The 12,414-nt window shown below is 42.4% G+C and overlaps 1 protein-coding gene across 1 annotated transcript in view; it reads left to right on the plus strand.

Moving 5' to 3' along the window:
• The window catches only part of PATL1 (PAT1 homolog 1, processing body mRNA decay factor), a gene marked incomplete at both ends in the record, with an annotated part of 29,533 nt that continues 17,119 nt past the window's right edge, over positions 1 to 12,414 (plus strand). The window contains 7 exons of the mRNA XM_084232489.1: positions 1 to 15; positions 2,190 to 2,301; positions 9,227 to 9,444; positions 10,029 to 10,109; positions 10,643 to 10,837; positions 11,768 to 11,869; positions 12,325 to 12,414. Coding sequence (XP_084088615.1) covers positions 1 to 15; positions 2,190 to 2,301; positions 9,227 to 9,444; positions 10,029 to 10,109; positions 10,643 to 10,837; positions 11,768 to 11,869; positions 12,325 to 12,414 — 813 coding nt within the window. The remainder of the gene's footprint in view (positions 16 to 2,189; positions 2,302 to 9,226; positions 9,445 to 10,028; positions 10,110 to 10,642; positions 10,838 to 11,767; positions 11,870 to 12,324) is intronic.

The raw sequence follows: 12,414 nt of genomic DNA on the forward strand, positions 1-12,414 counted from the left end.
ATGTTCCGCTACGAGGTGAGCTGTTGCGACCGGAAGTGACTCCTCCCTCCCCCGGGCGCCCCTCTTCCTCTCACCCCCCGCGCGTCCGTCCCGCGCGCCGGCGGGGGAGGGGGCGGGCGGGGGCGCCCGCGGGCGGCGCGGCGCGTCGGGCCCGGGGTCACGGGCGTCCTCGCGGGCTGCGCGCCGGCCGCGAGGGGCGGGGCTGTCCGCTCGGGGGCCGCTGGGGAGTGGGGGCTTTCGGGGTGGGCAGGACCCGTTAACTGCCCCAACGCGACCACCCCCGTCCCGGGAGGGGGGCCTGGGGGGGCGCGTCGCACCCACCGGGGGGCTCTGCTGGAGGAAGGGGAGTGACCGGGGGAAGCCCCGAGACGCGTTTCCCGCCCTGGACCCGGAACCGCCGCGGCTCCCGGCGCTCGCCTCACGCGCGCAGACACCACGCTCCGGGCGCGCGGGGCCTGGGCTCGCCCTTCGGCCCCGGCCGAGGACTGTTTACTGAAGAGGACTCCGGGCGGGGGGGCGTGCCCGGCGGGAGTGGGGGGGACGGGGGTTTGGTGCCTATGCGGGGAATGTGGCAATCGTCGAGCGCCCCGACCCTGTCACTGATTGACTGTGTGACCTTGACCGACTGCTCGTCGCCGGACAGAAAGTTTGTGGGTTTCTAGAATGAAAGGGCTGGTCTGGATGACCCGTAAGAGTCTTTTCAAGTCCAAAACGCAGTAACTTGCTTAAGTGAGTCTTTGTGATTTGCAAGTGAGCGCTGGAAGTTGCCTCTGATGTGGAGGCAGTTGCATGCCCGTTTGGTGTAAGTTTGGGAGGGCCTGCGAAGGAGGGACTCGCCCTTTGATCTTACCTTTTCTTCAGTAACTGCATAGCTAAGAGGTTGCCAGGCAAGCTGTATCACAGACCTGCCTACCTAGACAGCGTGGAATTCCCATTGGTAGTCTTTGAAAATTAGGGGCCCACGCATACGTATTTGATAGGAATCATGTAAGACCAAACTACTGATGATGGCCATCACTAAAAGTGGTGAGGTGCAGTAGGCAGAATTGCCAAAAGAAAAGAGAACTTGGAAAATAAATCCAGGGCCTCCCCGGTGGCGCAGCGGTTGAGCGCTGGGTTGCAAAGCTGCCCGTGGCCTCTGCGGCGCCGGTTCGATCCCCGGCTGCTCCCCGGCCACCAGAGGAGGGTCCCACATGGCGCGCAGACCTCTCCTGCCGCCCGCTGCTCCCCTCAGCAGTGTCCTTCGGTCCTTCTGCCTGCTCTGCTCCCCGCTCTGGTTCTGGTGAATTCTCTCACCCTCCCGCGCTTCTGACTGTACCCAGTGCATGTAGAAACAAAAAACAAACAAATAAATAATAAATAAATAAAAAACATGCCTCTATAAAAAAAAATTAAAAAAAAGAAAATAAATCCATTGAAATGAAGGAGAAAAATGGTAAAATAGAGCACACCTTGGTTTTTATGGCGATCTCTAGCTTTGTTCAGCAATCTGCAATCATTTCCCGTGTCTTTGCCTCATAAGTTCCTGAGGCAGGTGGTATTGTCCCTGCATTATTATCACTTAAGAGACTGGTGCTTGGGCTCTAATACAGAACCTGACACACAGTCAGTGGTCAAGACATAGGTAATTAATTAGAAAGAATGTGACTTGTCCAAGTTCTTAGCACTTGCAAGAGTGGAGCCAGGACTTCAACTTGTCATATAACACTTTTCAGTTTATGTGTGTTGGAAACAGAAGGACAGAAAATAATGAGAAAACTTTAAAAGGAAATAATAGCATAGTGGAAAACATGACAGTGTGGGGGAGATGAGAATTTTGTTGAAAAACATACACAAAATGCAAGCGAATGATCGTGTTCATTTTCAGTTAACACTACTGTTCTAGTGAGTGAAGTCAGGGAAGTCCTGGGCCTAGTTTCTTGGTTGCATGAGGAAATGCTATTATTAGATTCTTGATAAAATGCAGAAGGTTAAATAAAGTAAGGAATAGGAAAGTGGAACTGAAAGAAAGAGTACTGAATCTTCCAGTGTCAGGGAAATTGGGGGATTAAAAAAAATGCCATCTTTACAAGAAGTTATAATGAAGCTATTATGTTGATTAGGAAGGTAAGATGAACGTTTTTAGAACATTTTTTAAAATGAGGTGGTGAATATCATGAATAGATAACCTTTTCTCTTTTTTTTTTTAGTCTTTGGAGGATTGTCCTCTGGATGAAGATGAAGATGCTTTTCAGGGCCTGGGAGAAGAAGATGAAGAGATTGATCAGTTCAATGATGATACATTTGGGTCAGGTGCAGTTGGTAAGTAACATCTTTCTCTTATATCATCTTGGTCTCTCGCTTTTTTCAGATGTCCTCTTTTATAAGTGGTATGTTTTAGTAAGAATAATCTCAGCCACTGATTGGGCAAAATATTCTGTTCTTGGTCTCAGACTTAACTGGAAGCATCTAGATGTTCCTCTGGGCTTCTTTTTACACCACTTATAAACTGGGTGTTCTGTAAACCCTGTCCCTTCCAGCTATTTGACCTATGGCTCTAGGTTGACTATATAAAGAATTCAAATAGTTAGAGAAGTAGACATTTTACAAAGCCTTAAAGTAATCCTAGAAAAGGGAAATTTTTACTTGTGGAATATGTAACTTAAAGAAAACTAGTTGACTAGAAGAAAACTCAGATTCAGATATATATGTGTTTGAAAATTCAGTTGTTTGATCAATAATATATTACATGTCCCTGCTGTTGATGTATATTATCTTTAATTTCAAAGAAAAACTTTTAAACTAACTTTTGATCCTAGAAAGTCTTCATAATTTGGAAAAGTACTGTTCACAGGTAAAAATTTCCCATTCCTAGATATAGGTAAATATTCTAGGAGTTGGAAAAGTTTAAAAAGATAACAAGGGGCCTCCCTGGTGGTGCAAGGGGTTAAGTCTCAGCACTGTGAAGCTATCAGCAGCCACTGCAGCATGAATTCAATCCCCGGCCACAGAACTAGCCCACATGATACAGCAGACCTCTCCTGTCTCACCCGCTGCTCCCCTCAAAAGTATATTTCAGTAGATCCACCTGTTCTGCTCCCCACTCTATCTCTGGTAAACCCTCTCTCTACCCCTTTTCTCCCACCACACCTCTGGCCTACACCCCAGCTTTGTATGCATAAATAAATAAGTCTTTAAAAAAAAAATTAACAAGCCAAATTAAACTCTAGAGGACATATGTAGAGTTATAATTACTGAGATGGGAAATTTATATAGCATGTTTATATATAGGATTTGAGAATTAGAGCTTCCAGAACAAGTATACAAATTGTTAAAATTAAACTGTACTTTAAAAAATGAGTAAGAATCAATGCTAATAACTTTGCTTTGACTATTAGTGTTGAAAAGCATCAATAACAATTTTGTTAGGCTGTAAAGATAAGTAATTTCTTAGAGTCAGCATTTTTATCTATGCAATACATTTAAAGTTAAGTAATAAGGAAGAAGAGGAAAGTAACAGTAGCAATATGTTGAATATAAAAAACAAAACATCTGAAAATATTATAGAGGTTACTGGTTTTGCAGTAACTCAGCAGTTTAAATTTATCAAGACTTAGACTGAGTTGAATGAACTGGCAAAAACGTAAGGCTATGCATTGTCAGTTAGGGTTTACAACAGTCAGCAGAGAATTGAAACTGCTACCATTGGGACAGCAAGAGAAATGTTGTGAGGTAGAAGCTAGCCTCCTTACGGAAGGGAACCAAAGACCTGGATCACAGCCATAGTTTAGGAGATGAGATCATTCAAAGGATGACTTGATCTAATATGCTCCTCTCTCTCCATGGGGATCTCAGGGAAAGGGACATTGTAATACAATTTTAAAAGCAGGGAATGGAGGTAAATTCCAAGTTGTATTTGTAAGTAAGAGCTAATCTATAAAATACCATAGAAGCTACAAAGGTGTTTCTAAAATTCTTTTTCACTTACAATATTGTGCTTAATGTTACCATTTTAAAGCAAATTCCTCAGTGTCAAAATGAAGTTTGTATAGTTTATATATATTAATATTAAAATGAGACCACGTAGTAATATGCTCTCAGTTTTGAGCCTGGACACAAGAAGAAATAGTCTTGCCTTCTATTGACTGCTATGGGCAGTCTTTTTTCCTGAGTTTTTATGTTCCTCACAAGATGGGGAAATTACTGCCTTAAAAGGACATTAGAGTGTGCAGAACTATATCTAATGTGATGGGAAAAAAGAAAAGTACACACATTGAAAAACCTACAGTAAAAGATAGTAGAAAGTAAAGGCTGTGAAATAAAATGCAGTGAGCCCAATTTGTAACCTAGGGCATAAGGATAATTAAGGATTTCTTGGTCAACAAAGTTTATAATGGAAAAAGGATTTCCCAGTGTGAGCCCTTTCTATTGAGGGTATAAAATACTTGAATTGTAAAATTAAAATCCTAATTTCTCTGCCTTCACCCCCCGCCCCCACAGTATTTGTTTATTTATCAAGAGAAACCATTCCTTAACCCATGAAACAAATACTCAACGTTTCATAGTTCAGGAACGTGGGTCAGTGATAGACTTCTGTGGCGCAAACCCAAAGAAATTCTTTACATTCCAAAATCATTTTGCACTCTGAAAGATAACAGCCTTCTTCATTGCCTCAGAATCTTTCATGGAACCATAATTTCTGTAGGGATCTGTGTGTGCCTTCTTTCTTATTAATTCAGCCACAGCATACTTAAAACTGTAACTCCAGGCATACTATGAATGCTCCACCAATATGACCTTCTGGGCAGTTGGCCAGAAAGCTACACATCTGAGTTCTCATCAAAGCACTGGAAGCCATGGTAGTTATTCTCCTCAACACCAAAGTCCTCACCTTAAACATCTTGATAGATGTATAAGAAGGGCTTATAAAAAGGAACTTGCTTCCTCAGTCAACTTGTGACCTGTTTAATACACCTTTAAAGGAAATACATATACAGTTGCACAGTGAATTTAAACCAGAAGATAAAATGTTAGACCTGTGACCTGTGTTTTGGTGGTTTTTAACTCAAGGAGTGAGCATCTTGAGTAATACTTGTTAGTACAGTGGTTGTTTTAAGTTAAAGCTACTAATGCTCTGATGTCACCTTTCCTTAAGAAAGTAGGTGCTGTCTTTTGCATGGAAAAATATTTGCATCATCATAGAGCAATAAATGGACCATGGTAATTGCAACTCATGCTCTAAAAATAAAAGCTTACACTTACAAGGTGCTTTTGTGCTAAGCACCATTCTAATGTTCTACACATATTATTAATCCTCATAGCAACTCTGTGAAGTAGATACTATTATTATCCACATTTTAATAAATGAGGAAGGAAAGTGACAGGTTAAGTAACTATAAATACAATCAGTGTAAACTACCAGTGTTGTGAAAACAGTCTTTGGGAACCTCCTGCTTCCTCTTGGAAGGGCTCCCCAGCCTTTCTGCTTCTCTTCTATTGATAGCTACTGTAATTTTTATGGACTGAGATTTCCTTCAAATTGAATCAGTTCCATTCATTTTGTTTTTATTCAGAAGTATCCCTGAGACAGGCTTCAGGGCAATTATTACAGTTAGTTTATAAAACAGCCAAGGACTCACAACAGGGTATCAGTTAATTAATTGAAGATTCACAGATATCACTTTCCCTTCACTTCCTGTTTTTTTGGTGACCCCTTATCTTTTTGACCAATATGGTTTTAGTTAGTGTTGTCATATTTAAGTAACTGTATTTTGAAGTCATTTGAAAAAGATACAGAACAAAGTATCCGCTATAGTAAGGCAATGTGATCTCTAGCATACTGCTTCAGGTGATTTTTCTCAAGAACTGGAAAACTCAAATAATGATGATGGTATTCTGTGGCACAGTCCTTTGCTTACGTGTTTGAAAAATAACAGTTCACATCCGCCATTCTCACAGAATGTGGCTGTTTAACCAGTATTTAAAAAATGTAATTACTAAAGGCAAATCTTATCTTGTAAGATGCATCTTTGATAGAATGTGATAAAGTTGGTAAATATGAACATGGGAAGTGGCAAACGAAAGCAATGCAAATCAGAGCTCTATTGCATTAGAATTAATCCATTAACAAGTTAAGATCTTAAATTTGGGAAATAAATGTAAAAAAAAAAAATCCCTTAATTCAGGATTAAATTTTTGGCATTGCAAAAAGCAATTTGTCCTTTAAAAACTTGCTCTGTTTATTCTTACTTAGGAAAAATGGCATACATTAATGTCACAGTTGCATTTTAACTACACTATTCTTCAAGAATATTTTTTTTCAGATAGCTGGTAATATAAATTAATACCGTGATTTTCATCTAAAGTGAATTTTTCCAAGTAGTACATTCAAATATGCCACAGTGCCCAAAGACTAGACCATCGTTCTGAGTCTACCAAATTATAAGTTTGGAAGTTCAGTTTTCTTACTTTTTGAATCACTAGTGTTATGTGATACATTGTTATATAATAAAAAAAAGTAACAGCTCCCCGGCCACCGGAGGAGGGTCCCACATGGCGGGCAGACCTCTCCTGCCGCCCGCTGCTCCCCTTATCAGTGTACTTCGGTCCTTCTGCCTGCTCTGTTCCCGGCTCTAGCTCTGGTGCATTCTCTCACCCTCCCGCGCTTCTGACTGTACCCAGTGCTTGTATAAATAAATAAATCTTAAAAAAAAAAAAAGTAACAGACTTTAAATGTTTATAAGCTGGTCCTGAAAGAGACTTAGCCCACTTACATATTTGTTTAAGATGTTAAGAGATGTATTTAACCCAATGGTCTCACTCATAGCAGGAATTTAGAAAACCTAAATGAGGGACCAGGAAAAAGACTAATTGCAATAAAGTAAAAAAAAACCAACAAGCAACTATAGACCAAAGACACACTACAATGGGGGGCAGGGGGAGGAGAAGAGGGATTAGGATCAGAAAAGAGGGGTGGGAATTGTATGGGGAATATAAGCAAAATGAAAATGCATACATTATGCAAAAATGAAAAATGATGTAAGAATTATATAAAATAAAATAATGCATAAAAAGATGTATTTAGATATAGTAGTCATAGTATTAATTGCTAGTATATTGGAAATCTGCTAATAATTCAAACTTCCACTAGTAGGAAATAAGTTAGATTGTTTATCAATAAAATAGACTCTTACAGGGCCTCCCCGGTGGCGCCTCCCCGGTGAGCGCTGGGTTGCAAAGCTGCCTGCGGCCTCTGCGGCGCCGGTTCGATCCCTGGCTGCTCCCCGGCCACCCACTGGAGGAGGGTCCCACATGGCGCGCAGACCTCTCCTGCTGCCCGCTGCTCCCCTCAGCGGTGTACTTCAGTCCTTCTGCCTGCTCTGCTCCCCGCTCTGGCTCTGGTGAATTCTCTTACCCTCCAGCACTTCTGACTGTACCCAGTGCATGTATAAAACAAACAAACAAACAAAACAAAATAAATAAATAAATAAGACATGCCTCTAGAAAATTAAAAAAAATAAAATAAAATAGACTTTTATAGGTATTAAAAAGATGAGATAATATTGTCAACAGTTTATATGTACATGTGCATGTGTGAAAAGATGTTAGGGTGTGTTGCTTAAACAAAAAAATCTTAAACTTTATAGTTTGCATCTTATTTTTTTTTTTAAAGATTTATTTATTTATTTATACAAGCACTGGGTACAGTCAGAAGCGCGGGAGGGTGAGAGAATTCACCAGAGCCAGAGCGGGGAGCAGAGCAGGCAGAAGGACCAAAGCACACTGCTGAGGGGAGCAGCGGGCGGCAGGAGAGGTCTGCGCGCCATGTGGGACCCTCCTCCAGTCGGGGATGGAACTGAACCGGACCGGTGCTGCAGAGGCTGTGGGCAGCTTCGCAACCCAGCGCTCAACCGCTGCGCCACTGGGGTGGCCCTATAGTTTGCATTTTAAAAAAGATAGCATAGCTGTGGAATTATGATGAACTTTCAATATTAAGTTAACATTTAATTTTTTAACAACTGTTTTCTTTGCGCCTCCTTGGTGGTGCAGGCAGTTGAGCGCAGCGCTGTGAGGCTGTCCGCAGCCTCTGCAGTGCAGGTTCGATCTCGGCTGGCCAGGGAGATACCCACATGGTGCAGCAGACCTCTCCTGTCTCCCCACTGCTTCCCTCAGCCATGTATTTCAGTAGATCTGCCTGTTCTGCTCCCCACTCTGTCTGGTGAATTCTCTTACCGCCCCCCACCCCCAGCCCCGTGCCTCTGGCCTACACCCCAGTTCTTGTATGCATAAATAAATAAATCTTTTTTTAAAAAAAGTAGCTAGAGTGATTCCTTCAGAAAGTCAAACCACATCAGAACTCCACTGGCCCATTTAAGAGTGAACCAGAGACCCTAAGGAATGCCCTCTTCCTGCCTCTTCAGCCTCATTTTCTTCTCACGCCTTCCTTTGAACATTTCAATGCAGACAGGGTCCTTGCTCTTTCTGCCAGTTGTCAGTCTCTGAAGGACTTACTTCTGCCTGAAACACTGTTCTCCCAAATATCCATGTGGCTGTCTTTTTCTTGAATCTTTTGCTCAGGTGTTGCCTTCTCGATGAGATGTACCTCTCACCATCCTGTTGAAATTTTTTGATCTGCCTCTCTCTATATTCCTATGGCATTTATTGTCTAACATCTTGCTTTGCCCTGCTTGGAGAAAAGCTACAGGAAAGCTACAGGAGGGCAGGGATCCTTGTCTGTTTTGTACACTGATGTGTATATATCAATGTCCCTAAAACAATGTGTCACAAAATAGATGGTCAGCAGATAGTAATTGAATGAAATGAATGGGTTCAGGAGCTCATAAAGAGGATGGCAGTTATAACCTAAGAAAGCTGTATGTTAGCATAATAAGTTTTAACTTTCCCTTACAGCCTTTGTCTGAAATGTCATAGTATCTCAGAACCAGTGGATTGTAGTGTGCATATCTAGCGCCAGTTTAGAAATCAATTTCAGAACACAGTTTGGACTCCAGTGATAACATATTAAGCTATTACTCTAAACACTTGAATTTTGCACCTGGTATGCTGTTTCTTCTGAATAGTGAGAAGACCCTCTTCACTGGTGCCCCTTGGTTTAAAGTTTATTTCATGTCTCTGAGGGGAAATGGAACTTCCCACCTGTCTTCTGGTGTTGAAGTTGTTTGTTTAACAGAAGAATTTTATAAAATTTTCCACTGTGAACACTATTTCTATTTTTGCTTTCCTTCAGATGATGATTGGCAGGAAGCACATGAGCGGTTGGCTGAGTTGGAAGAGAAGCTACCGGCAACAGTTAATGACAAAACAGGCAATGGAGAAAGAGATGAAATGGACTTGTTGGGTGACCATGAGGAGAATCTGGCAGAAAGGCTCAGTAAGATGGTGATTGAAAATGAACTGGAAGATCCAGCCATTATGACGGCCGTGCAGACCAGGCCAGTTTTGCAAGTGAGTAAGTTACACTGGGGTGAGCAGAGTAATCAAATAAGATATTGGGGCCTCCCCTGTTGGCGCAGGAGGTTGAGCACAGCGCTGTGAAGCTGTCCGCAGCCTCTGCAGTGTGGGTTTGATCCCAGCTGGCTGGCAAGAATCCCACATGGCATGGCAGGCCTCTCCTGTCTGGCCTGCTGCTCCCCTCAGCAGTGTATTTCAGTCAGTCTGCCTGTTCTGTTCCCCGCTCTGTCTCTGGTGAATCCTCTCACCCTCCCGCGCATCTGGCCTATACCCCAGTTCTTATATGCATGAATAAATAAATCTTTTAAATAAATAAATAAGATATTGAACTTTGCTATATTATTCAGTATTTAACAGGACAATTACATAGGACATGGGAAGCTGTTATTACAATTGCTCATGATGACGTCTAGAGATGACATTGAGGAATATGCATATTCTGGAACACTTTGATTTCTTCTTCTCTAGCAGTTGAGGCTCTTTTGGAGTCTTATTCACCAAAAAAAGCAAGTTAGTCACCCTGAGAGCCTGGACTCTGCCAGACTTTGTGTATGTGTTTTCCTTTTTTTTTTCCCCAGCCCCAACCTGGAAGTCTCAATTCCAGCATCTGGGATGGATCTGAAGTTCTGAGGCGAATCCGAGGACCGCTGCTTACTCAGGTATGAAAAAATGTACATGAATTCCTAATATCTGAGAATTTTCAGTTGACTCTGTGGTCATCCTTCCCTTACTGAGATGGTATGTAGATGTGTCTCACCTGCCAGCACTCTTAGCTGTATCTCCTGTTTGTCCCTTCCTCAGCCACCACGGTAGTACTCACTTGACTGTGCTTCATTTTGGAAAGATTGAAAGAGGGGCATTGAAACGCAAATTTAAGTCATTTCTAGGCAAAACTATAGAATGGGGAACAGATCAGAGTTTGCCAGTATATGGGGGTGGTAGGATGGACTAACTGCAAGAGACAATAAAGAGGAATTTGGAGGAGTGGTAAAGCTGTTCTGTATTTTGAGTGTGGTATAGATCCATGAATTTATCAAAATTCAGAACTATGTACTAAGGAGGATAAATTTTAGTACATAAGAAATAAAAATTAAAGTCTTTAAATTTTTAAGATGGTTACACTATGTAGAGACTATTAAAACATTTCAAGTTGGCTAATCTCTCTCTCTTTTTCACTATTTCTGTCAATTAGGAAATGCCTACAGTGTCTGTTTTAGAATATGCCTTGCCTCAGAGGCCCCCACAGGGCCCAGAAGATGAGCGGGACCTTTCTGAACGTGCATTACCAAGGCGGTCAACCTCACCTATCATCGGGAGCCCTCCTGTCAGAGCTGTCCCCATTGGCACTCCGCCTAAGCAGATGGCTGTGCCCAGCTTCAACCAACAGGTACCTCTCATGATCAGGCACTCAGCCCAGGAAATTGGGAATCTGGGCAAAATTATTTTGGGAATGGGTGATGCTGGGAGGGGGCGATGGGAGTTTTGGGTAGGCATTAGGTTAGAGAGAAAAATAGCTAATTAGAGGAGAAGTTAGTACAAATCAGAGACACATTCCCTAATGCCCTTTGCTGGTACTGCTCCTGGTGCTGCTGCCTTTTAATTGGGGAGAAAAGGGTAGTTCACCACACTTAGTGTATATATCCTTTTTAAAGTGTTTTGCTGGCTGCCCAAAACATTGGCAGAGAGGTAACTGAAAGCTGGGGGGGTGGGGACACAGCACTGTCCACATCCCTTTTTACCTTTAAGATATCCCTGCTTTCCCTAGAGCCTGTGCAGTCCTGTTCCATAGACTTCCCTCCACCTGAAACCAGCAGCTGAAAAGGAAGGCCAATTTGGAAGGTATGGGGGGAGGGTGGTGTTGGTATGGCCTAGTTAGGTTCAACATCCTATGAAATGGTGGAGTCACAATATATCACAAAAGAGCTGAGCATGGCGGCCATATCACAGGGGCTTCAGAATAGGACTTAGTTAATCCTCCAGCTTTCTTATCATTCCTTCTCCCTCACTGCTACCAAAATATATCCTCTTGGAGAGAATTTGCAAGTCAGAGTATCTGCTGGTACCTCCCTCAGATAGCATGGAAGGGTGGGGATAACTGGAGAATTAGCTAAATCTTCCTCAGTTAAAAATGGCACATGCTTGATATTTGTGAGAGGAAGTGACCAAGGTTCTGTATGTGAACTCATAGCTGTAGCAGTTTGCTTAGATGTAGGGTTTGACATTGAGTTCTGTGTCTCTACCAGTACTTGAGGGGAGAGAATATAGATGGAGGAAAAGCTGGCTTCATTTGAGTGTAGTTGTGTATGTTTCCTGATAGATTCTCTGTCCGAAGCCTGTCCACGTTCGGCCCCCGATGCCGCCGCGTTACCCTGCTCCCTATGGTGAGAGGATGTCTCCAAACCAGCTCTGCAGTGTCCCGGTATGTCACTTGCAGCCTGATGAAAATGTGCACTCTGCTTTCTTACCACTGCCTGCACAATCGCTACTAGTACACAGACATCTCCTAAGTTACACTTACTTCTGTTAGTCCCGTGTTTGAATTTCTGGGTCTTATAGTTTCCGGGTCAGAAGACCTGGTTCGTCATGTTCAGTTGTTTCTTATCTCAACTTTTACCTCTAAATATCTACTGTGATTGTTTCATTTCTTGCAATTTCAGTCCCTTGTTCATCTGCTTTCTTTTTGCTATTACCTGATCATAGTGCTTCAGAATTCCTAACATCATTACTCTCTTTTGTATTTCTTTAGTGAACAGATTGATTGTAATTTGAAAGTTTTGTGTTCACCTTTATTCTCCGTTTCTACTGAGTCCTCTTATTATGTGGATTTGCCTGTTTCATAGTATAATTTTTTTCTTTTTTTTTTTTTTTCTCTAGAACTCTTCCCTACTGGGTCACCCATTCCCCCCTAGTGTTCCTCCTGTTCTCAGCCCCCTCCAGAGAGCACAGCTTCTTGGAGGAGCACAG

Source organism: Talpa europaea (genome assembly GCF_964194135.1).
Source record: "Talpa europaea genome assembly, chromosome: 1".
NCBI classification, from domain to species: Eukaryota; Metazoa; Chordata; class Mammalia; order Eulipotyphla; family Talpidae; genus Talpa; species Talpa europaea.